This window comes from Sciurus vulgaris, assembly GCF_902686455.1.
Source record: "Sciurus vulgaris genome assembly, chromosome: 12".
In the NCBI taxonomy this organism is placed as follows: domain Eukaryota; kingdom Metazoa; phylum Chordata; class Mammalia; order Rodentia; family Sciuridae; genus Sciurus; species Sciurus vulgaris.
In genome coordinates, this window is record NC_136473.1 from 21,557,096 (window position 1) to 21,583,457 (window position 26,362).

Genomic DNA, 26,362 nt, shown 5'->3' on the forward strand with positions numbered 1-26,362 from the left:
TTGAAAAAAACACCTTATATTCTTCAAAATGTCAACATATGTTTGATAAGAGATTTTATCTAAAAGACAAGGAAAGACTGAGAAATTGATTAGAAGAGACGAGGGAAACTTGACAACCCAATGTAATGTGATATATTCATTTTCTAGGGTGCCATAATAATACCTGAGACTTGGTGAAAGCAAAACTTTGGTTTTTCACAATCATTTTTAAGTTCAGCATAAAGGTGCCAATAGAGTTGATTTCTTCTGAGGCCTCCCCACTTGGTTAGTATATGACAGCCTTCTCCCTGTGTCTTCATGTGGACTTCCCTGTGCCTGACTGTGTCTTCATTTTTTTAAATAATATTCTATTGGCAAAAGCATATTAAATAGATAGTGCACCACAATCAAGTGGAGTTCATCCCAGGGATGTAAGATTGATTCAACAAACGGAAATCAAACGTAATGCATCTCATCAATAGACTTAAAGATAAAAATCAAATGATTATCTCAATAGATGCAGAAAAAGCATTTGACAAAATACAGCACCTCTACAAGTTCAAAACACTAGAAAAAATAGGGACAGTAGGAACATACCTCACCCCAAGACCAACATCATTCTGAATGGAGAAAAACTGAAAGCATTCCCTCTAAAAACTGGAACAAGACAGGGATGCCCTCTTTCACCACTTCTGTTCAACATAGTCCTTGAAACTCTAGCCAGAGCAATTAGACAGACCAAAGAAATTAAAGGGATACAAATAGGAAAAGAAGAATTCAAACTCTATTTGCCCACAATATGATTCTATATTTAAAAGATCCAAAAAATTCCACCAAAACACTTCTGGAACTAATAAATGAATTCAGCAAAGTAGCAGGATATTAAATAAATAGCCATAAATTAAATGCATTTCTATACATAAGCTCCACTGCAAGAGAAATTCGGAAAACTACCCCATTCACAATAGCCTCAAAAAAAAAAAAAAAAAACACTTTGGAATCAATCTAACAAAAGAGGTGAAAGAACTCTACAATGAAAACTACAGAGCAATAAAGAAAGAAATTGAAGAAGATCTTAGAAGATGAAAAGATCTCCCATGCTCTTGAATAGGCATAATTAATATCGTCAAAATAGCCATACTACCAAAAGTGTTATACAGATTCAATGCAATTCCTATTAAAATCCCATGACATTCTTCATAGAACTAGAAAAAGCAATCGTGAAATTTATTTGGAAAAATAAGAGATATAGAATAACCAAAGTAATCCTTAGTATAAAGAATGAAGCAGGAGGTATCACAATACCAAACCTTAAACTATACTACAGAGCAATAGTAACAAAAACAGCATGGTATTGGCACCAAAATGGATGTGTAGTCCAATGGTACAGAACAGAAGACACAGAGACAGACCCACATAAGTACAGTTATCTTATACTAGACAAAGGTGCCAAAAACACGTTAGAGAAAAGATAGCCTATTCAACAAATAATGCTGGGAAAACTGAAAATCCATATGTAACAAAACAAAATTAAAACTCTATCTCTCACCCTGCATAAAAATCAACTCAAAGTGGATCAAAGACTTAGGCACTAGAACAGAGACACTGCGCATAATAGAAGAAAAATTAGGCCCAAATCATGTCAGCTTAGGAACCGAATTCCTTAACAAGACTCCGAAAGCCGAAGAAGTAAAATCAAGAATCAATAAATGGGATGGAATCAAACTAAAAAATTCTTCTCAGCAAAGGAAACAGTGTGGAGAGACTACAGAATGGAAGAAAATCTTTACCATATGCACCTCAGATAGAGGACTAATCTCCAGGATATATAAAGAACTCAAAAAACACCAAAATAAATAAATAAATAAATAAATAAATAACCCAATCAATGAATGGTCTAAGGAACTGAACAGATACTACATAGAAGAAGAAATAAAATCAATTAACAAAAATGAAAAAAGTGTTCATCATCTCTAGCAATTAGAGAAATGCAAATCAAAGCTACCCTAAAATTTCCTTTCACTTCAGTCAAGATGGCATTTATCAAGAATATAAGCAATAGTAAGTGTTGGCGAGTATGTAGGGGGAAAGGCACACCCATACATTGCTGGTGGTCATGCAAATTAGTGCAGCCACTCTGGAAAGCAGTATGGAGATTCTTCAGAAAACTTGGAACCACCATTTGACCCAGCTATCCCATTTCTTGGTCTATACTCAAAGGACTCAGCATACTACAGTGACACAGCCACATCAGTGTTTATAGCAGCTCAATTCACAATAACTAAACTATGGAACCAAACTAGGTGCCCTTCAACAGATGAAAGGCTAAAGAAAATGTGGTATATATACACAGTGGAATATTACTCAACCTTAAAGAAGAATGAAATGGCATTTGCAGGTAAATAGATGGAACTAGAGGATATTATGCTAAGTGAGATAAGCCAATCCCCAAAACCGAAGGCCAAATGTTTTCTCTCATAAGCAGATACTGACCCGAAGTAGGGGGACTGGCGGCTGGGGAAGAATGAAGGAACTTTGTGCAGAGTGGAGTGAGGGTAGGGGTCAGAGGGTGGGGATGGAAAGGACAGTAGAATGAGACGACATTATTACCCTATATACATGTATGTTACACTACCGGTACCATGTATAGCCAGAGGAATGATAAGTTATGCTCCATTTGTGTACAATGTATCAGAATGCATTCTACTGTCATGTATAACTATTTAGGACAAATTTTTAAAATGGGAAAAAATCCACCCTAATGTCCTTAGTTACCTTTTTATAGATGTTATTTCCAAATATTGTCACATTCTGAGGTAGTAGAAGTTAGGATTTCATCATTTAAATTGAAGGAGAACACAATTTAGCCCATAACATGTATCCTGCTTTGGATCTTGGAACAGAAAAGGGTATAAGTGGAAAACCTGGGGTAGTCTGAATGAAATGTGTGGTTTAGTTAATAGTGTTGTACTAATAGTCCTTAGTTTTGAGAATTTTATTATGGTTATGTAAAACATATTATCGCAAAAACTGAGCGAAGAGTATATGAGAAGCCAGACATGGTGGCACACACCTGTAATCCCAGTGGCTTGGGAGGCTGAGGCAGGAGGACCGTGAATTCAAAGCCAGCCTCAGCAATGGTGAGGCGCTAATCAACTCTGTGAGACCCTATCTCTAAATGAGACAGACATCATGACCCTATGTACATGTATGATTACACGCCTGGTATGAATCTACATCATGTACAACCATAGAAATGAAATGATGTGCCCCATTTGTGTACAATGAATCAAAATGCAGTCTGCAAAAATAAAAAAATAAAATCAATAAATTCTGTTCCAATTGCAAAATAAAAAAAAAATAGAATACAAAATAGGACTGGGTATGCGGCTTAGTGGTTGAGTGCCCCTTTCAATGCCCAGTACCCACCCCCCAATATCTTAGAATGTGACTGTATTTGGAAATAGCCTCTTTAAAAAGGTAATTAAGAACATTAAGGTGGGTGAGAATCTGGGGACTTTCCATACCATCTCTCCAATCTTCTGAAATCTAAAATTATTTCAAAACAGTTTTTAAATTTTTAGATACAAGAAAAGATAAGGGAGTCCTGCAATGTTAAAAAGAAAATGTGCAAATAGAAAGTACAGAAATAAAACAGTGAAAAGATACAAAGGAAATGTGTAAAATAAGTATTATGATTACCTGTTCTCTAACAAACTTAAAAATCTGGAGGAAAAGTATAAATTGATAGAAAATAGAAAATATCAAATTTGTCCCCAGAGGGAACAGAAAACTTGAATAGAACAATAAGCATAAAAATTTTAATCATTCACTTCCCAGAAAAGCTTCCATCCTATATGGCTTGTATATGAATTCTACCAAACTGTTAAAGAACAGTTCTGTTTTCATGATTGTTTACAAATAAAAAAGAACAGAAACCATCTAATTCATTTCATGTGATTTTTATTCCAAACCAAAAGATTATTACAATACCCAGAAAAAAAAAAACAGTAGCCATATTTTAACAATGCATATATATCCAAGAATCCTAAAGGAAATATTGAATAAATATTAAAATAATTATACATCATGAGCCAATGCAATACATAGAACACCAGAAAATATGTCAATGAAATTCACAATATAAGAAATGAGAGGACTGGGTTGTGGCTCAGTGGTAGAGCATTTGCCTAGCACACACAAGGCACTAGGTTCAATCCCTACTGCCACATAAAAAAGCTAAACAAACAAAATAAAGATATTGTGTCCATCTACAACTAAAAATATTTTTTGAGAGAAACGAGAAAAATGCTTTAATCAATGTGAAAGGCATTTAAAAAATTGAACATCTATATTTTTTAAATTGGCAAACTAGAAATAGAAAGAAACTCTTAACTTTGATAATGCTTGCCTCTAGCAAAATTATACGAAGGAGAGACTTATTCTTTAAGAAGTTCCCTTTAAGGCAAGAATGCTTACTGTATCGTTGATGTTGTGTAATACATTACTGAAAGTACCACAAACAAACATAAACTAAAAGATATGAGATGGTAAAGATCAGAAGAGATTAAATCATCATTATTTGTAAATGATGTGACCTTTTTTTTACCTTTTTTTATTGTAAACAAATGAGATACATGTTGTTTCTCTGTTTGTACATGGAGTCAAGGCATACCATTTGCGTAATCATAAATTTACATAGGGTAATGTTGTTTGATTCATTCTGTTATTTTTCCCTTCCCTCCCACCCCTTCAAACCCTCTTTTCCCTCTATACAGTCCTTCCTTCCTCCATACATTGCTGGTGGGGTTGCAAATTAGTGCAGCCACTCTGGAAAGCAGTGTGGAGATTCCTTAGAAAACTTGGAATGGACCCTCCATTTGACCCAGCTATCCCACTCCTTGGCCTATACCCAAAGGACTTAAAATCAGCACACTACAGAGATACAGCCACATCAATGTTCATAGCTGCTCAATTCACAATAGCCAGAGTGTGGAATCAACCTAGATGATGTGACCATTTATGTAGCAAAAAATGAACTGGAAAATATAGAACAATAAGAAAGTTCAGCAAGGTTGTTGGTTTGCAGATCAAAGAATGAAAATCATTATCATTTCTCTATACCAACAGCACCAATAAAAAATAACTAAAAATATATTTTAAAGAGCAACAAAATCAGTAAATTAATCAATACTGCACAAAGCCTCTATGAAGAAAATTTGAAAATGCTAATGAAGAACAAAATAGATGATCTGAACAAATGAGGAGACATCCCATGCTTTCAAAGAGGATAATGGATCGTAATAAAATTGTCAAGTCTCATCAAACTAAGCTGTAAATTTCATGTATAACCAATTAAAATTCTAGATGGATTTTTAAGAAACTTAATAGCTTATTTAAGTTTAAGAGGAATAATGAAAGCTTTTAAAAAGAAAAGAGAAGGAGAATTTGCCCAACCAAATGTTAAGACATACTACCCGATTAGGGTGAACGAACGAAGCCATGGACCAAAAAAAAAGAAAACTTAAACACAAAGATGAATATTAAGTAATCTGTATAAAATAGAATAACAGCATTGAAAAATAATTCACTACATTGGTTCAAATAATAACTGGATCCATACACAATATCACTGCACACAGGTAAACTCAAGACCTGGGGGAAAAAAGCTAACGGTCGATAACATCAGATAATATTTCTGTGATGATTTATTGAAAAACTTCATAAACCACAAAGGCATTATCCATAAGGCAACATTTTGATTAAATAACATCAGAAATTTTTAAATTCTGTACAAGGGAGGACATTATAGACAAACAATTGAAAGATGAGATTAGATGCTTTTGCAGTGTCTAAAATTGACAGGGAAATATTTCAAATACCCAAAGCTCTGTTGCAGCCGAGAAAAAAATATAGGAATCAGAATAGAAAATGGGAAAAGAATATAAATAAGCAGATTACAGAAAAGTAAACACAACAGGCCCACAAGCATATGAAGAGATGCTCAAGGTCATTAGAAATCAGAGAAATGCAAATTAAAACAATAGTGAGCTATCACTTCACATTCATTAGACTGGCAAAAAATTAGAAAGTTATGTAATGCCAAGAGTTGACAGGAATACAAGGCTACAGAATCCTTGCTGGAGGGTATATAGACATGCAGTCTGTCTAAACAGCAATTTTATATTTAGTACATTTACCCATCCCTTTGATCCTGAAATCCTGCTCTTAACTTTATCTTTCAAAGAAATTCTCACACCCAGAAATTTGGGGCATATAATAAAGACAATACAGCAATAGAGACCTGGTTATAGCTGAGTTGTGTGAATTAAAAATGAGATATACAGCAATTATGAAAATTATTTGAATGCAGAATAACCCAGTTACAAATGAGATGGAATCCTGGGAAAGAGATTTATTGAAATGTAAGAAGAGTGATTTCCTTTCTTTCACCAGATAACTAGAGGATTCTAGATTCACATTTCAGTGACTTTTAGCTTAAGTCATCTTTGGGTATCTTCCTCAGTTGGGGCCTCTCACCCTGATAAAATATTGTTCACACAAACATCCAGTGTCTCTATCATTTAGCTCAAGCCCATAACTACAAAAAGTACAAAAACACAAAGAACACTGTTCTCCCAGGGCCTTAGTACCAAGAGAAAATACTTGGCAAGTCTACCATGTCCTTGGTGCTTGTTATGGTTTAGATATTAGGTGTCCCTCAAAAGCTCATGTGTGAGACAAAGCAAGAAGATTTAGAGGTAAAATGATTGGGTTATCAGAGTCTTAACCCAATCAGTAATGTTAATTCCCTGATAGGGATTAATTGAATGGCGACTGTAGGCAGGTCAGGTGTGGCTGGAGGAGGTGGGTCACTGGGGACATGTCTTTGGGTTATATATTTTGTGAGCTGAGCGTAGTCTCCCTCTGATTCCTGGTGCCATGTTCCCAGCTGCTCTCCTCTGCCACATACTTCCACCATGATGTTCTGCTTCATCTCAGGCCCTTAGAAATGGAGTTAGCCATCTGTGGACTAAGACTGCTAAAACCATAAGCCACCAAATGAACTTTTCTTCCTAAAATTGTTCTTGTCAAGTCTTCTGGGTCACAGTAGCAAAAAAACAAAAAACAAAAAAAAAAAACTGACCAAAACAGTGCTCGGTACCAGCTTACTTAGTGAATATAGGATGATATCTGGATTATTTCAGGATCACACTAACTTTTCCTTTAGTAGATTAAAACTTGAATCACAAGTCTTTGAGTGAACAAAGCCAAAGAAGATCTAGATACCGAACAGGATCTGGAAGAATAAGATCAAAATAAAAAGATAATGCTAACAATAAAACACTTCATAAATATGTAACACTTTTCAGTTATAAAGAACTTTCCAGAAACCATCTGAGAAATATGGTATCTCCATGTTACTGAAAAATAGAGTCCCAGAGGTTAAAAAACTTATCTGAAACACAGCTCCTCTGTATCAAAAAAGAAACTCAAAACTTTGTGTTCAACTTGAAATCTCTTAATCATTCTACGTATAGCAGCTACTTGACTATGTTCAGCAGAAAAAATTTCAGTGTCAACATGCCACAATACTCCATAATTGATTTTTTGCACACATATTACAGATAGATTATGTTTGTGTGTGTGTATGTGTGTGTGTGTATCTCCTATGCATGTAAGGCTCCATGCTATGGAGTGATGTAGATGCAAAGCACAGGGTATCCTTCTTTAAAAGATAATGGGATGGATTAGACAAAGGGGAATAAAGGGAAGAGAGGGAGGAATAGGACTAGCAAAGACAGTAGAATGAATCGGACATAATTTTCCTAAGTTCATACATGAATACACCACCAGTAAAACTCCACATCATGTACAACAGAAAAATGAGATCCTAATTAGAATAAGTTACACTCCATGAATGTATAATATGTCAGAATACACTCTTATGTATATCTAAAAAGAATAAATTAAGAAAAAAACTTTACATTTTGGCTTTCTATTGTTCTGACATTTCTATATCCAAAATACGTACTGTGTAATGTGTTGTAGGATACATTTAGCTTTGACATATTTTGTGAAACATTAACTTGTGAATTTTAGCATACTATTCATAGAGTAATTGCTATTCAGGACCCCTTTTAAGGGGTCAAATTCTCACCTCTTAAAATCACTAGTAAAATACATGAGGGAATATCTAACATTCACCATTGAAAAATAAACAGGAAAATTAATAAATGCTTTTTTAAAAGATAATGAGAATAAAAACAAGAAAGATAAAATTTATTCATTCACACAAAATGCACTGAGCACTGACTGTTAGATTAGGAGTTAGCAATGAAGTAGGGCATATAATCAATACAGTATTGTGAACTTTCATCAGCCCAATAACCATTACTGAATGCATGGTTCTTTTTACTTTTTTCTGCTCTCTGATATGGCATTATGCCATGACTGAGGTGTTTAGGTATGGTCAATGTAGTAAGCACATGGAGATCTTTTAAAAGTTTGCCTTATAAGAGGAAGAGATGGAGTTGTGCATAAATCTAACTGTAGTTAACAGTAGTAACCCAAAAAGAAGATCAGAACACAATATTTCACAGAATTTACACATTACACACAAAAAGTAAGAGAGCTGCCCAAAGGAATTAAGACGTGATCTACTGTCCTACACCATATTCCTCAAGCAATTCCAAAGTAGACAGACGCTAATGAGTTTGCAGATTACTTCAAATAAAAAGCAGGTTTTGGAACTGCTAATTTAATAACTTGTAGAGGCCACCATCTAACTGGAAAATGTTAGGTTGTTCTGGCTGCCAGAGCATGTTACACAGTTGCAACACTTCCCTCTTTTATTTCTCAGTTATAATACAAGCATATAGTGTCGCATAGGACAAAAGAATATCCTGACAACCTGTACTGGTGGTGAGACAGTTAATAAAAGAATGTTATGAGTACCAATAGGGGACACATAAAATGTGAATTTTGTTTGTTCTTTTACAAAAACCTCTTGAATACAACCATTTCTTTACTGGTCAATTAACTTTTGAAGTCACTATTTACTTCCTTCTCTCCCTCTTACAATTATCACAGTAATTAGGAGACTGTTTTTCTCTTTCAAATTTTTCTATCTCTAATGATATTTGCTAATATTAAAGCAAAAATAGGAAAAATAACCCCTGAACATTCACCAGAGATACACAATAATCATTACTGACTTGGTATGCCAGAAAGTGAAAAATAAAGAAAGATAATAGTAATTTCTAAGCCTGCCCAACATTAAGCTACATGATTAGTGAGCAACGTAAACACATTCTATAAAGTCTGCTCCGCACAATTAAATATGTCATGTAGAAAACATATTTTAAAATCCTATAATCATTCAGCTCTTTTAAGTTTTCGAAGAATGATTACTACACAGTATTTCATTTAGTCTTTACTAAAGTACTATGCACAAAATATAACTGTCATATATATATATAATATATATGTCTTACATATAGCTTAAAAGGACTAAATAATGTCAAAAGTAACTTACTTACAGCTATTAGGAAATATTTTAAATTTACATTGTTATCTGAATCTGTAAAAGTCTTGTAAATGAAGCCTAATCCAAAAATTTGCTTTTTCTTCCAACCATACCTTTATGATTCCTTAAATAGAATCATATAAAGTCAAACTAGTAGTAACATAACCTTAGACTCAAAATCTTTAACAATTTTGTTTAAAAAGAAAAAAAAAAAGATAGGAATAGAACCACAGTAAGGTAAGCAATCTGTCTGGAAGTAATCACGAGAAATTTATATAGCAAAAGGAACCTGTTGGGTACAGCATAGTCCTGGAGCATACCTAGATCTTGTTGGATGAAAGGTCCTGACTTGTTCAGTTAGATCATTTCTAGGGTTGTGTTTTGCAGTAGGCAAACTTGTAGTACGGTAATGTCTCCCACCAGACAAATAGAAGGCTTTTTTCTGTTTACTATAAAATTGAAGAATCCCTGAAATCAGAATTCACCTACTACAATGAAATCCATTACATGTGCAGGTATTTATCATGAGCTCTTTGTACCTCCCCCATGAGACTTGAGCAGATTTGGAAACTGGGAAACTAGAGTAATTAAGTCCTTTCTCTTTGAGCCAGAAGTCTTTTGTCTTCTGACAATCTATAAAACAGTAACAAACTAGCTTTTTAGTTTGCTAGTGAAATCTGGATAGGAATTAGCACCTTTATAAATCAATGATTAATTGTTCTGTCTTCTGGTAAGTAAATTATTTAATCATAAGAAATCAAGTCTACATTTTTAGTAAATCTTGAATACATGTACACAAAATACAGCCATTAACAATAGTGTTGTATAAAACTAATGAATTCTGAAATATAAATCAAAACACAATGACATTTGATATGTTTTAGAAAACAATATTTTAATATGTATGTTTTACAGCAATATGTACCAAATGTTATCAATGATATCTCTGAGCATAAAGATTGTGGGTAATTAGAATTTGTTTTCCTTTTGAATGATCATTATTTTCCATAATTTCCAAGTACGTATTTTATAATAGAAAAAAATGATGGTTTAAAACTAGAGAATAATTATTTCACTCCCTAAAATTTCTCCAGAGTAAAAATGTTAAAGTCTTCCAAACTTTTCTCTTCTACCAATCAAATGGTTTCTTCTGATCGTTAATCAACACTTTATTAAGACCCTGCATATGTAAGAATCTATATTTGGACCCAAAGTGGACCTCTTTCATCTGTTCAAACAAATGTGTATGATACGGGCCAGGGAAGGAAAGTAAATAATTATTTTTAAAACTAAAAGATAAACCTCTATATCTCAGCAAACTGATTAGAAGTATTTTTTAGCATGGTCTCTTAAAACAAGCAAGGATGAAAATATCAGTGGTATAATCATAGAAGTTGCTTTATCATCATGATGTCAGACTTCATCCAAACTCTCAACAGGACCTATGTGAACAACCATAACCAGAGTGTAAGTTGATAATGTTGGTATGATTGTGTTCTACAATCTCACACTGTTTAGTTGGCCCATTGGTGACTGAACACAATTCATGATAAATACTCACATTTTCCCTTCAGTGCTGTATGGTGACCCACTGTGCAGACTTAAGAAGCATTTTTGCCCCTTGCACTTCTACAAAACAATTAGCTTTAGTTATATAAGCATATTATCATCAAAAGATATTCTGTTTGTTTAGAAGGCCAAATTTAAGAGGTATTTTTAGCAGTCTTTTTTCTCTAGTGCCATTATGTAATAATAATCTTCCCAAAATATTGCCAGAAATTAATTTAAATCTATTTTCAACCATATAACTACCCAGCTTCAATCACGACTTGATATTCCTGTGGTAACATGATTGGTAAGACCTGATCTCCTCTAAAACATCTAAAAGAATTAGACAGCAGTCTGTCTTAAAGAAAATGTTCTCCTCCCCCACACCACTTTGCAGCAGACATGTCCAGAGAAGCTTGCCAAAACTTTACATAGTACACTCGTCTTCCATCTGTCTGGCTTCTTGTTCTAAGAAGTCTTTTTGGCAATCAGGTCAAACTTTCCTTCAAAAGGTCTGTACATTTTATATGTTAGAAATAACTCAAATTTGATTTTTAAGAAGAACCAAGAAATGTAAAATGAAATAAGGTCAATTAGGATGGGACATTGACCCTTCATCCACAAATACAATCTTTGTATTTTGGTACTCCTGTGGGTGACACTTTTTCAAAATTAAGTGCATAACATCTTTTAAAATTGCTAAGGTTCAGAATCTAATAATAGATGATTGACCCCCTGAAAAATATATTTCAAGTCGGCTGCGCTAGCAGAGGGAGCTGACAAATGTTTCATGATGTGGGGTTTTTTTCCTTTGCTGAAATAATTTTGAGCTACAATTTATTTTAACAAACACATCTACAGGGTTTCTTATAGTACCTCTTTGGATATGATCATTTCTGAATGGGCTAAGGTATTTCCTTATCAGGGAACCCAATGCAAACAAGGAAGTCACTTCTATTGACAGTCCTATAAAAGTAAAAACACTTACAGATGAGAAGTTCTAGGGAAATCATATAATATATCCAAAGTTATACTTTTTTTGAGTTGCAAGGGGAAAAAAATAAGGATAAAGCATATTCTGCCAGAGAAAATAAATGTGTAATGTAAATACTGTAATCTGTCTTAAAATATATAATAGCTGTCTTGTACCTTTAGAATTACCAGGGATTTAATTAACATGCCATTTATGTTAGTATTTGCAATATCTAAGCAAAGATATATCTTTTATTAACAATGTCTTACATTTAGGTGTACTGCTCTCTCTCTCTCTCTAATGGCTTATTCATATAGATATTAAAGTCATATTATACAACCGGTAATCTGTACAGATTTTTTAAATTCTGAATATTTTTCTGTACTTTTATATTATATATGAAGCTCTACATGGTAATCTTTCAGAGTAAGATACATAGAGTATGCCAACACTCCTAGAGTATGCAGAAATAATAACAGAAAATAAAGACAATAAAAATCTTTCCCATTGAATTTCAAAAGGAGTTTTAATTAGATACTCAGATGTAAACTACATGTATAGTTTGTCTACTTTGAACCCTAAATTTTCAGTTATCATTTATTGGGTGCTTCTTATGTGTCAGACATTATGCTAGATGCCCTAAAATTACCCTCATTTAAACAATATTTGGTATTATTCTCCCCAATTTATATTGCAGTTACATATGACTGATATTATTCTCCCTAAATAAAGAAATCTGGGACAAAAATAGGTGAAATGGTTTGCCTAAGGAAACAAAGCTAATAAATAAAAAAGTTGAATATGAATAGATATAAGGATAAGCTGACAGATCAGAAGAACCAAGTTCAAGTTCCTGTTCAAGATCGTCAGTTGAGCTTGTGTTTTTCTATCCTCTTCCCTCCACATTCAACTGAAATGACAGAAAGTAAGTACAAGAGGGAATAAGTACAATTCTGAAGCTGACCAGGGATTTGACAAAATCATCCTGATAATGAGTCAGGGTGGTAGCAGTTAAGCTCAGAATATGCTCAGAAGAAGGAAACTACTCCTCCAACAGAGCTTCCAGAAAGATACTAAGCTCAAAGTCAGCAAATATAAAGAGTAGAAGTAGGAACTGAGGCAAACTTCAGAGTAATTAAAAGACTTTGTTGTAAACAGTTGCGTGGGGTGACACATCCCCTCCCTTGTATACAATGATGGCATTTATTCCCAACCTAAAAAAAAAAAACAAACAAACAAAAACAAAAACTATTCTGTACATGAGTTGAAAGAAATGCCTGAAACAAAATTAAGCTTCTAGAATGGTTATTAGAGCTACCAGAGTCTCTTAGAGTAAAGGTCTAGGTGGGAGCGGAGACTGCCAACTTCCTTTGCAGACATCCTAAAGTAAATGAAGCCTGACAGAAAGATGTACTGAGCAAGAAGACCTACCCATATGTCACAAGAATCCATGCCAGCTAGTGATATAAATTAACCTAGTCATTCAGTCATAAAATGAATGATCAACTAAGGACTGCATTTTAGGAGAACTGATGGCATAGAGGAGAACAGGTAGGAACAAGCCAAAGGACAGAAACTTGAATCAACAGTGATAATTCAAAGAATAGAAGATAACGTCTATAGACCATCCAAAAGGTCAATAATTTGAAAAGACTTCCATGATGATTGTTCTGCAGAAGACCTAAAGCAACTTGTCAAAATTATGGGACTCCAAGAAGAATGTCTCCAGCAAAAATGTGAATTTTCTTCAACAAATAGAATAATTGATTTAAGAAGTTAAATGATTTTTGAAATGAATAAATCATTTGGTTCCTTTTTGTCTCTTTAACATTAAAAGACAGGCAGTCAGCAACTCCAAGGACTAGGAAGGAATACACGAAAAGTTCTGATGCAGACATATACAAAATGTAGCATGGTTTTGAGCAAATGATCAAAGAGAGAGATGATCTGCTGAACAGTGAAGTTTGAAACATTCCTAAAGTGTCATGGATTCAATTATCCAAGTTTCAGCTCTCGGAGACAACTAATAGACAAAACACAGAATTTTTTTTTTTTACTATAATCATAGAATATTAATGGTATCATTTTTAATTATCTAAAAATATTGGAATAGATTACAAGAGTAGGAAGGCAAAGGAAGAAAGGTAAAGAATAGACTATCTAAAATTTGTAGATATAAATTTAAAGTAACAAAAAAATGAAAATATAGTTAATACAACAGTATGAGGATAGGGAAAGAAAAAAGAATATAAAGTTACATAGATGTCATATTGGAGAAGATAGTGATGATTTTATTACCTAAAATCCATAATTCCAATATTCTAACTTTTGTACTAATGAGAGAAATGCCTTCCTATGCTTCTTTTCTATTATGGACAGTCAGCCCCCTCAAAATTCATGTTGCAGACCTTTGTGGTCTCTTTTTGGCTCTTCCAATCTCACTTCTTGCCTGCAATTCTTCAGGCAGCCCCTTGACATCTTAGAACGCACCATAAAAGGCAACCGAGTGTGTGTCAGGAAAAGCCAAATAACAGAACCTGTCAGATGCCAGTCTGGAAGAGGTCAAGGACCTGTAGGATGTCACCCTAAACATGCAGGTAAGAAAAGGAATTTCTTTGCCAGGTGTTTGCTTACTGTGTCTCATCTTTTATCCGCTTGATAATTATATCTGTAAAGCATTTCAGTTTGCAGGTTTAAACCTGGGAGTATGAAAAGTTCCAAACTGATTTTTGCAAGGAATTTGGGATTTTCAGTTTCTACTTCCCTTACATTTCAAATATCCCAATGTATCCATTCACATTCAAGGATGAAACATTTAGAAATAGCTTATTCTTTGACTGAAATCTCATCAGAGAAGCTGGAAAACCCAAACGCCCAGAATTAAGGGACACAATAGGCAGGAAAGCCAAGACTGAAAGAAGAAGGAAAAAGAGAAAGGTAGCCAAAATAAAACAAGAACACTACAATAAATCGAGATATCACTAGAATGTGGTCCTGAGGAGGTCCCCCAAAGGGTGGTGGACCTCAATTTGGGCCCTGGGTCCTTAACATCGTGACAGAAAAATATTTAAGGATGGTTCAAAGTGATGCACAGAATGAATTTACTGAGAGAAAGAAATACACACTCGGAGATGGGGGACAGTGCAGGCATTGGAGAAAAACTCACTAGCTACATCTTAGCTAGGGATATTTATACATATAAGATTGATAGTATAGAGACATGATCTAAGAAAGTGTTTTTAGTTCTCCTTTGGGTGGTCACTGGGCATGTTGAACATTACTTCAATGGGAGTCATTTACTGACATGTTGACCATTACCAGGACTGAGAGGTGGGTCATTTTTACCTTCGTGTTTTTATGCGTTCTACTTTGTGAATTTAAACAGTATTACTTTGGTGGACCTGTGGATAAGGTCCAACAATTGATTTAATAGTGCTGTTTGTGATAAAAAGAATTGGAAAAGTGACTTTTGAACCTGGCCTTTAAATGCATGGGAAAGTGGACATTTAATCCACAGTCACACGTGTGTGTTGTCACACATGTCTTCTTTCTACCTATACTAATGTCTTCCATTCTACCTCATATCCAAAGGGAAAAAAACTGAAAATATATTCACAATTTACATTTAAATATAAATTAATATTCCATTGATTCATCAAATTTTCTAATTCTCATTCATTTGATTTTATATACACAAGGATCGTACATTCTAAATAAATAGAATGTTACAAATTCAACTATATATAAGTGTACATGTACACATAAGTACACGTGTAGACACATTATATAAATACACCCACATATACACATACATGCAGAATCCTTGAAATAAGAATGACCTCAGAATAGTATATTATGTTCGTGATGTGTCATATATGTTCCTTGATACACCAGTGGCTTTCAAACAGGCAGTTTTGCCCCAGGGTATATTTGGCAATGTCTATAGACACATTTGGTTATCACACTGAGGGGAAGGGGTCATTGCCACTGATATCTAGTGGGTAGAGGCCAGAGGTGCTGCAAAATATTAAAAAATGAACAAGATATCCCCATTAAAAAGGATGATCTGGCCCAAAATGTCAGTAGTTCCAAGGATAAGAAATCCTGCTCTACCCAGTGACCTGAGTCATAAAACAAGAGGAAAAAGAAAAAATTTCCATTTCCACCACAAGTCTGTAACCAAAACTAGTTACATTACTGCAAAACACTTTTTTACTTCCAATCTGAAACCTTTAAGCACTTTAGAAAGAGAAGGCATATCTACTGCCTCCTATTCTTAGTATATCAGTGGTCTTTTATTCTCACTATCCTCAGCATTTTCCCACAGTATGAGTTAAATACTTTGCCAGATGGAATGAGGAAGATTTTTTAATCCCTACCTAACCTAATAAAAGTTTCTGTAATACAAATGGTCAACAAATACATGAAAAATGTTCAATATCTTTAGCACTTAGAGAAATGTAAAACCACTGAGATTCTATCTCACTCCAGTCAGAATGGCAATTATCAAGAATACATGTAACAGTAAATGTTGGTGAGGATGTGGGGAAAAGGTACACTCATACATTGCTGTGGGATTGCAAATTGGTGCAACCACTATAGACAGCAACGTGGAGATTCCTCAAAAAACTAGGAGTGGAACCACCATTTGACCCAGTTATACCACTCCTTGGTATATATCCAAAGGACTTAAAATCAGTATACCACAGTGACACAGCCACATCAATGTTTATAGTAGCTCAATTCACAATAGCTAAGCTATGGAACCAACCTTGGTACTTCAACAGATGAATGGATAAAGAAAATGTGGCATACATATACAATGGAATATTACTTAGCCATAAAAAAGAATGACTTTATGACTTTTGCCAGTAAATGGATAGATCTAGAAACTATTATGCTAAGTGAAATAAGCCAGTCCCAAAAAACCAAAGGTTGAATGGTTTTTTGTTTTCTGTTTTTTTTTTTTTTTTTTTTTTTTTTTGATATGTGGAAGGTAACCCACAATAAGGGGTTGGGAAGGGGAAGAATAGAAATTCAGTGGATTTGACAAAAGGGAATGAAGGGAAGAGAGATGGGACAGGAATAGGAAAGATAGTGGAATGAATCAGACAAAACTTTCCTATGTACATATATGAATACACAGTGAATGTCCACATCATGTACAACCATAAGACTAGAATCCTAATTAGAATAAGATACACTTCACGCTTGTATAAATATGTCAAAATATACTCTACTGTCATGTATAATAACTAAAAGTAAATAAAAATAAATTTAAAAATTAAAGTTTGTATAGTTTCTAGCCCAATATTTTGTGTATTTCACATACATTAAAAAGAAAATGTAAACTGAGCACATGACTGTAATCCCAGCTATGTGGGAGCTGAGGTAGGAGGATTACAAGTTCAAGGATGGGCTGGGCAATTTAATGAGACCCTGTCTCAAATAAAAATTAAAAATGGCTGGAAGTGCATGTCTATAATCCCAGTCACTTGGGAGGCTGAGGCAGGAGAATTGCAGATTCAAGGTCAGCCCTAGCAACTTTAGCAAGGCCCCATGCAACTTAGATAAACACTGTCTCAAAATTAAAAAGGTCTTGTGATGTAGCTCAGTAGTTAAAGTGCCCCTGGGCTCATGCCCAGTACCCATAAAAGGGGGTGGTGCTGCAAATGTAGTTTGGTGGTAGAGTGCTTGCGCAGCATGTATAAGACCCTGGGTTCAATCCCCAGTATCAAAAGAAAAAAAAAAAAGGTCATATGTTTTAATGTATTTTTTTTTTTTTTTTTTTTGTGGTTCTAGGGATTGAACCCAGGACCTTGTGCATGCAAGGCAAACACTTTATCAACTGAGCTATCTCCCCAGCCCGTAACTCATCTTTTTAAACAAAATTATTATGAAAGCTAGCAATGTAATACACATACTACATTTCAGATTTTCATCTGTACAAACTTTGCTGCATCTTGGATAAGTTATAGATAATAGAATTTTACAGTTGAAAACTCAGAATTTATTTTTCCACTTTCTAACATCATATTTCATCAAATATGATGCCACTAACTCATAAGATGCACTGTGATATTATGTACCACCAAAAGAAATAAAGCCAATTGAAAATGACATGCCATCCATCATAAGACATACTTCAACATGAGAGACATCAAAATATAAGAAAGCACATCTTAGAATTGAAAAAATACATTTTTCTTTACTATCGTGCCTTTTCCCCTTTCCCAGATAAAAGCCATGTGTAATGTTATTCCATACAAGTACTTCCAATAGTGATGTAACAAGGCATACACATTGGAGAGAACACAAAAAATGGTGAGAAAATGAGGCTAAAGCAATACCCAACGCCTTATGTAACTCTAAGGTTTCTTGAGTTATGTGGGCACTGGATACTTTGCTAATTCAGCAGACTAAGAAAAATATTCTACACTGTCATCTTTCAGTTAACATGTTTTACATGGAGGAAGTTACAACAATAAAAATTAACTGAATCTCAATTAACTAGAGGTATTAGTAACTCTAATGTAAATGCATGTGAAAGAAAGAGATTCTTCTTGGACAAAAAGGTAACAGAGTTTTACTTTGGAAAAATAAATTTTCCAATCTTGGGGTTGGATCACAATTAAGTTAATCTGTATTTTCTGTAAACTCTACCTATAACGAAGGTAATGAAGCTAGATGCAACCTGTGATTGTTTTGAAGTGCTATAACGTTCTTAGGTCTAACAAAGAAATTCAGTCCCGGTTGCTATACTAGACTTGGCATTGAAGGAAAGAAGGGGGAAGGAAAAGAAATTCTGAAAGACTTTTAAGCAAGAGGATTTATCTTTTAAACTGAAGAAGTATTTCATGAAATAGCCATTTACCTAAATATTTTTATATTTAGGTAAATTTCCTATAGGAAAAAAGATTTGTTGAATGAGCAAATGCCTGGCCAAGGTGGAAATTGCACATAGAAATGAATTGTTACTAAAAGCAGCAAAACAGATAAGGCTAAAAGACCAGCAAAACAAGTCCCACTAATGCGTAAGTGCTGGGAAACAGTTTAATAACGCTGTTGGCTGAACTCTCCAAAGCGTAGCCCCAGTACCAGTGAAACATCTATTTGCACATAATAACCATCAAGCTGCCAAAGTTATCAAAATCCCAATGTGTGCTATTAGTAATTTGGCTTAAATAACCCTTCAAACATCAAACCAGAACTGAAAAGAAAGTAGATAAGGCTCTCTTGCTACTGTACTAACCAAGAGCAAAATAACATCAACAACATACTTCTTGACATCCCAGTATATGGAAATAAAATCACAAAATGCAGTATAGATTGAATTCAATAGCACTCTAAAGACTGCAAAAGGCCTTAAAACCTGGACAGTGTTATAGCAAACTGCTGTCTTTCTCAAGTTGAAAGTAACTGACTTATCCAGAAGTTTAGGCTGTAAAGTCAATCTAGTGAGAGCATCAATTCTCTTTCTAGAGAGTAGGTATACACTCTTTATTTAGCAGTTTTAGAAATCCCACATCAGCTTCCAAATGCATATTCTGCAAAATGTCAAGATAATCCTTTGCTGTTGCTGCACCACAATAAATGGTTCTTTTTGAAGTTTTAAAGTCAACAAGAAAGAAAAAATGATAATAAAGCCAACAAGAGAGGCAAATTGAAAATGGATTGTTTTCAAAAGTAAAGCATTCCAAAATAGCCAAACATTGATCATCTTCAACAAATTTACAGAGGTACACTGGTTTATAATAATATCTGTGAACAATCTAAAAAACTCAAGTTGAGTTTAAAGAAATTTCAGGTGGTCTTCCAAAATCTAGAAACTGAGTTCAGGTTTATTCTTATTTTGAAATGGAGTTCTCATTTTCATTAGTGTATATACTTAACTCAGAATACATTGATTGGGTTTTCTGTGAATATTCTATGAGAAGGTGAGCATTATAAAGCCAAACTGCCGATCTGACATTCCTCCTCCATCAAGATCATTTTAACAATGTACTGGATTTACATGAATTAGCCCTGTTTCCAAAACTGCTTGTTGATCATTTGTACTGGGCACTTAAAAACTTATAGAACAGAGTTAAAAAGTAAGTGAAGATCATCAATCCCATTTCCACATTTTAATTATGCAGACACTGATTTCCAAACAGATAATACAGACTGTCAGAGACAAAAAGGGGACTTGAGGCAACATTGTCACTCAACTCTAATATTATTCTCACTATACAATATATCTGATTGTACAACCCACCAAAAAAGAATAAGTATATATCACTTATTTAGGCCAAATACGTTCATTGACTACAACTAACACCATATTTTTAATGAGAAAAGTGAAAACAAGATTGAGAATCAAAAGGTATAAAGCACCATATTATAATGGAAAATTAGAGTTTTCATAGCTAGACAGATATAAATTTGATTTCGATTCCATGATTTACTAGCTGTGTGAACTTGAGCAGATTGCTCAACTTTTCTGAGGTTTTAACTACCTGAGAGATCTACCAATTAAAGGCAGTGGTATCAGTAAAACATCTGCCATTAAATAGGTGCTCTATGGATATTGCTTCCCATTAATTCTAACCTGACATAAAAGAGCTCTGCCACTTCTAGTTAATTTTTTTAGCTCTTTGCATCTCGGTTTTCTCAGTTACAAAATGAAAAGACAGAACCCAACAAATTCACAATTCCTTTCAGCTCACCAAGAAAGAAGTTATTCCCAAAGGAATTCAACTTTCATTTAAATTCAACAAACACTGAAGTATCTTCTACCCACATGAGGCACTGTAACAATTCCAATCACCGCAAGAAAGAGACTTAGGAATTCGGCAAAATGGAATCCAACTCTGTAGCACTTTAAGTTCCAAAAAGAAAAATTAGTATGCAAACCAAAGAACTCTAACCTCAAGAAAAACTCTACAAGGACATTACAAATTTAATATCATAAATAAATATTTTAGAGAACACCTTGAATTATTACTTTCTCTTTTTTGGTAGGACAGAAAATGAAATGTGAAATGTTTATACTATCAGTCTATAACAATAGACTCAAGAAACATTTAATTAATAGAAATTAGTGCCACACTTTTGATAGGAGAAAAGGAATGAGCAATAGACTTCTCTTCCTATGTTTGTCTTATTCAAGGTTTAAAATTTTAAGATATTTGTGTCATTCTGAAAGAGATGGGAATAAAATTTATTCCAAGTGACTTTTATAGTGAACAACAGTAATATAAAAAAGGTAATAGACCATGTTCTTCACATTACTTTTGAACTTCATGTTTTTGTATTTACATTTTTTTAAAAAATAAAATATAATATGATTGAAATGCCTGAAGCTTATAGACAAGATCTGGGGAAATATTGGCTGATCTTAAATGGAAGTATTAACAACAATATTTTGTCTCCTTTTCTTTTCCATAAGTAAATCATTATCAGTGGATTTTTTTCATTACAGATAAGACTTTTTGCAAATAACACTTTACATGTTCAAATACTATTTAAAATCATAATTAGGAGTCCTACATCAGTTTTCCAAAAATTCACATCAGGTTTATCCTCTTACTTTACCTATTAATATTCACTTATATTGTAGAACTTTAGAATACATGTTTTAGAACATCAAAAACAAAAAACAACCTTTCCTCTAGTAAGTATGAAGAGACAGGAAAAGCCCATTTAAGAATTATCTCAAATATGTAAAATAAATGATATAATCCTTTTTTGAAATCAACATCTATGTTCTATGGGCTATTTTTTTTTTTTTTTTTTTGGTCCTAAAAGATGATAGAGAATAAAACATATCTCCAACATAGGTTTTGTGCAGAGGTCTAGAAAGCCACAGAAATATGCTTCGGGCATACATTTACCAAGCATAGGGTAAACCAGAGGCAAAAGGCCTATGTATGCTGTTGCTACAAACTTGATATGTGATTTTCTTTTCACTTTACCTTTCCATTGTTTCTTCATGAAACAACAGGTGGCAATTATATGATCCCTTTAAGGTTTCTCCTAGTTAAAATCTGTACATATTTTCAATACAGTATTTGAAAGGCAGGACAGGAGCCCTAATTCTGCAGTTTGTGAAGCTGTCAAGACCAGCCAGCTTCTGTAGACAGTTAGACACTAAATAGCCTGGCTCTGAGCCTTGGCTGATGGCCATTGATGGCTAAGGAAGTACTTAAAGAGAAAACTGTTTTCTCAGTATAGTAACAACAACAACAACAACAAAAAAAGTGTAGGGGGCAGGTGAGTTCTCCCCTCAGACTCTCTGTGTTAGTCAGTCTTTCACCTTGGCTGGCAGGAGGCACTGAGTTCATTTAGGCAACCTATGCTTTCCATCCTTAAGAGAAACAATTCTGAAAATGAATGGTTTTCATCCCCATTCTTCACATCTGACCCTTGAAAGTACACTTATTTTTATGCAGTAGATATAATGTATGCAATGCTTCAAGACCATCTTCATAAAATAGAGTTTACCATAGTGATTTAAAGTATAAAGGGAAATTTAAATCCTGGCTCTACTATTTAACTGCTGTGCCATCTTAGGTGAGAAGTTTAATGCCTTTGATTCAAATTTCTTTTCTGTAAAACAGAGAAAATAATAAAACCTAACTCACAGGATCATGGTGAGAGTTGATCAAGATAGTGCCTGCAAAATAACACAGAACCTGATATATAGTGAATGTTGGAATAGAATAGGACAGATGGATAGACAGACAGAAAGGCATATATAGATAGATAGATCTGAGAATCCCTGAAAAGGCCCGTCTAAAGACCATAAACAGTTTACTGGAAGTGAATTGCATCTGCTGATCTTTCTTCTTCTGAGCATACAATATGGCAAAGATTCAAAGCTGGGCTCAGCTCTTACTAATAGGATCCTGCAGGAATCAAGAGGAAATGAGATTATCCTGAAAGTGAGTTACTGCTTTAAGATACAATCTTTAAAAGACTCATGAACATGAACACACACACACACACACACACACAATAATGTCATAAGGAATCAATGAAAGGGGGTTGTTTTTCAATTATGTCTTCTCGAGTGTCACCAGCCTTAAAAGCTACAGAATTTTATAACTCTGAATCCCTAGGGACCATCTAGTTCAACTCTCGCACTTGATTGAAAAGTAGCTGAGGCCCAGAGAGGTTAATCAACTTGTTTGAGGCCATTCAGCAGTAAATGGCAATGCCAAGACAAGTCTTCTCATTTTCTTCACTTACCCACACAGTACTTGACCTAATATCTATCATCCTTGCTGTGTCAGACAAAAAAAAAATACCCATACAATTTTTTCTCCCTTCTCCCCAGGTTTCCCAAAGGTAGAGAAGCAACCTCAGCCCCTCAAGAACTTCTTTCCAGAGCCTCCCATCTTGGGAACTGGGGAGGAGCCCAGAGAATCTGCTTCTCTCCCCCAACCCCTCTCTAGAGTTTCTGCTCCTTCCTTGCATTCATAGACCTGCTTCTACAAGTTCTCACCACAAAGGTCAGCAGTTCTCAGGACTGAAGTTAAAACCTGCTCATTTTCGAATTCTCAGCTCATACTGTGCCTCCAGACAGTAAATATAGAACTGTTTTAAGTTTCCTCTCAGCTTCCTGCGTGAATCTGGTTAGAGCTGACTCCTCCATCCCTAATATAATGCAGTTAGATTCATTTATAAAGTGTGTGGAGAGTACGAAGGGCTCTAAGGCCCTTACGTATGCCTAACACAGGGAGCAAGAGAAAGAAGGCACCAGGAAGGGAAGATGGATCGGGGAGAGGGGGAAGATGGGTAGAAGGAGTACACTGACTAAATTGCCAAATGAGGATCCTGGAAACAGCTCGGCTGCTGAGAGTGACTCACTGCTGAGTCGCCAGAACTACCCAGGGGATAGCACAGGTTTAATTATACGCTCTGGTAACTGACTGACAACAGGCTGGTCCCCTAAACTGTACACGCAGAAAACAGAGGCAAACCCAAAGTGGCAGACACAGGAACTCTCTCTACCTCCACTCTGCTGCCGGGTGCACCCCACACTCGGCAAATTCTGCAGCACTACTCCTAATGGGGAACTCCCCTCCTTGCAATCCTGAAAGTTGGAGGGAAGCATACAGCTGCTGAGGAGCCTCTCAGCTCTACCAAGTGCTTCCCCTTCCCTGGCTGCTTCCAGGGAAACTGATTCTAGATGAAGACTTTCCCTGGGTACTTGAAACTGACAGAAGTGGGGGCTTCTCGCCACTGAACACATGAACCCTCCTGGGGCATCCTTCAGCCCATGTCTCTGCTCCGACGGTAGGAAACCTAAGTGTCACGGAGAACTAAGTGTTCTTCCCCCACGCACGCGCCCACCCTCCAAACGGAAGGACGACTTTGCTTTTGCCCTTTTCTCCTCTCCCTACCTGAATTCTGGGACCAGGTTAGGCTGCAACCCATAGAAGGCAGCGGAAAGAGTAACCAGCCATCCAGGCTTGTAACTCCCGTTCTCGCACTCCAGATAAGGCGGAGACCACTTGACATGGCTCTTGTCCCCGCCAAGTCCGTCCCTGCGCCGCCAGCTATGGCCCAGGCCCCGGGGTCCCTGATTGGAACCTCGGCGGTGTAAGTGGGGCCTCCACTTGCGCCGGAGGCCGTGGAACCACTCGGTCTCCAGAGTGGCGTTAGCCAGGTGATGTGCGGAAGAGGACAGGTCCTGGAGCAGGATGCGACTCTCTTCGCGTGTGGCCTGGAGGAAGACTTGAGGGGCCGGCGCGGACAGCGACTCGGTGCTGAAGGTGATGGCCGCCCGAGAGATGCTGGGCTCACCCTCCAAGAGGCTCCGTACCAGCGCCTGGTACCACTCCAGGTCATCCTGCAAGTTCTGCTCCCGAGACTTATTGCTCTGCAGCATCATGTTGAGGAAGTTGGTGGCGTGTGTCAGCGTGTCCAGCGCCCCGTGCAAGGAGGGATGGGAACTGGCTAGGGCTGGCGACTTCCCCGGCAGGCCTGCCAACTCGTAGCGGCCGGAACAGTTGGCTCGCTTCAGCTGGTGGGAGTCCCCGGTGTAGAGGTAAGAGGCCACGTCCATGGGCACCTCCTCGGCGAGTTTCTGCGCCAAGATGGTGCCGTCGGTGGAGCGGCTCCAGGGAGCCGAGGGGTCCGAGGCAGAGACTCGAGCCAGTTGCTGCGCGTGCTGCTTCCCCCTCAGGGTCTTCTCTCGAGGGGAATCCGGCCGTCCCGGAGGGTCGCGGCTGGCGCTTACAGCTCCCAGTTCCAGATGAGCGAGCAGGAGGCAGAGGAGTAAGGGGTGAGCCATGGCCCCCATCTGTCTCGCAGAGAGGAAAGGAGGTAACGGGAGGAGTCACTTTTTAAATGTTGGTCCTCAATTTATCAACAGTAAGACTTTCATTAGAGGTCTTCCCTCTTCTCCAGACGGCACCCAGTCCAAAACGACTTTAAAATACAAATGTTTCGAAATTGGCCCAGCTGGCTCAACTGCGGTTACAGGAAATCAAATCACCTGTGGCAGTGCTGGCTGCACCCGCTCGGGATTACGCACCTCGCAGCCTTGAGCAGAACAGGTTACATCCCCTCGCGCTCCTGGCGGCTATAGTTAGCCTGCTTACGTCTTTCTGCTCAGCCGCTTCCACCGCGGCTCTCATTGAGGTGTGTTCAAGAGCTGCTGCTGTTGCCGCGGTCGCTGCTGCTGCTGCTGCTGCTGCCACCGCGGCCGCCGAAGACGCTGCTCCATCATCTCAACCGTGGCAGGTCGTTCCCGCCTCCCAGCTCTGGCTCCTCCCGACCTCCTCGCCCCGAGGCACCGAGCGCGCACACAGAACCGCACAGCGAGTGTAGGAGAGAGTCCCAGGGAGCGAAGATTTCTTTTAAGACCTGCCTGTTTCTCTGGAGTCGGGAGGGCCAGGCAGCTGATTAATTGGAGCCTTTAGGTTTGGCCACAAACCACACTGCCGCCTCTCCCTGCTCTCGGGAGGAAAGCCAGTTTAAAGAGGCAGCTTGGCCGCAACCAAACCCTTGTAGGGCGGCTTCAAACCGTCTTGCTCCCTGTTTGGTCGGCTCCTCTGTCAATCAGCTGACTGCCATTTGTTGGGCTAGGGCGGGAGCTGTCCAGTGCTGAACCCGAGGCGGCACCGAGGAGGCGGAGGAGCAGGCGGGGGCGCGGGAGGCAGCCGCGCAGAGACTCCTTTCACCCACTCGCGTCCACGGATGACTCGGAAACCTGCAGGGGTGGGACAGGGACGGGTGGGCGGGAGTGAGGGAGAAGCAGAGCTTCGGGCGGCTCAGAGGAAGGAAACTTGGACGTACTGAGGAGGAGGGTGTTGGTGTCTTCAATTCTTAGTTAAATCAGC

General features: G+C 36.8%; 1 protein-coding gene across 1 annotated transcript in view; it reads right to left on the bottom strand.

Annotated features, from left to right (window-relative positions):
- GPR158 (G protein-coupled receptor 158) overlaps positions 1-26,115 on the bottom strand; it is a 506,459-nt gene extending 480,344 nt beyond the window's left edge. Inside the window, exon 1 of the mRNA XM_079107813.1 lies at positions 24,419-26,115. Within this exon, the coding sequence (XP_078963939.1) occupies positions 24,419-25,320 (902 nt within the window). The 5' untranslated portion in view covers positions 25,321-26,115. The remainder of the gene's footprint in view (positions 1-24,418) is intronic.
- Between the last annotated feature and the right edge of the window lie 247 nt (positions 26,116-26,362).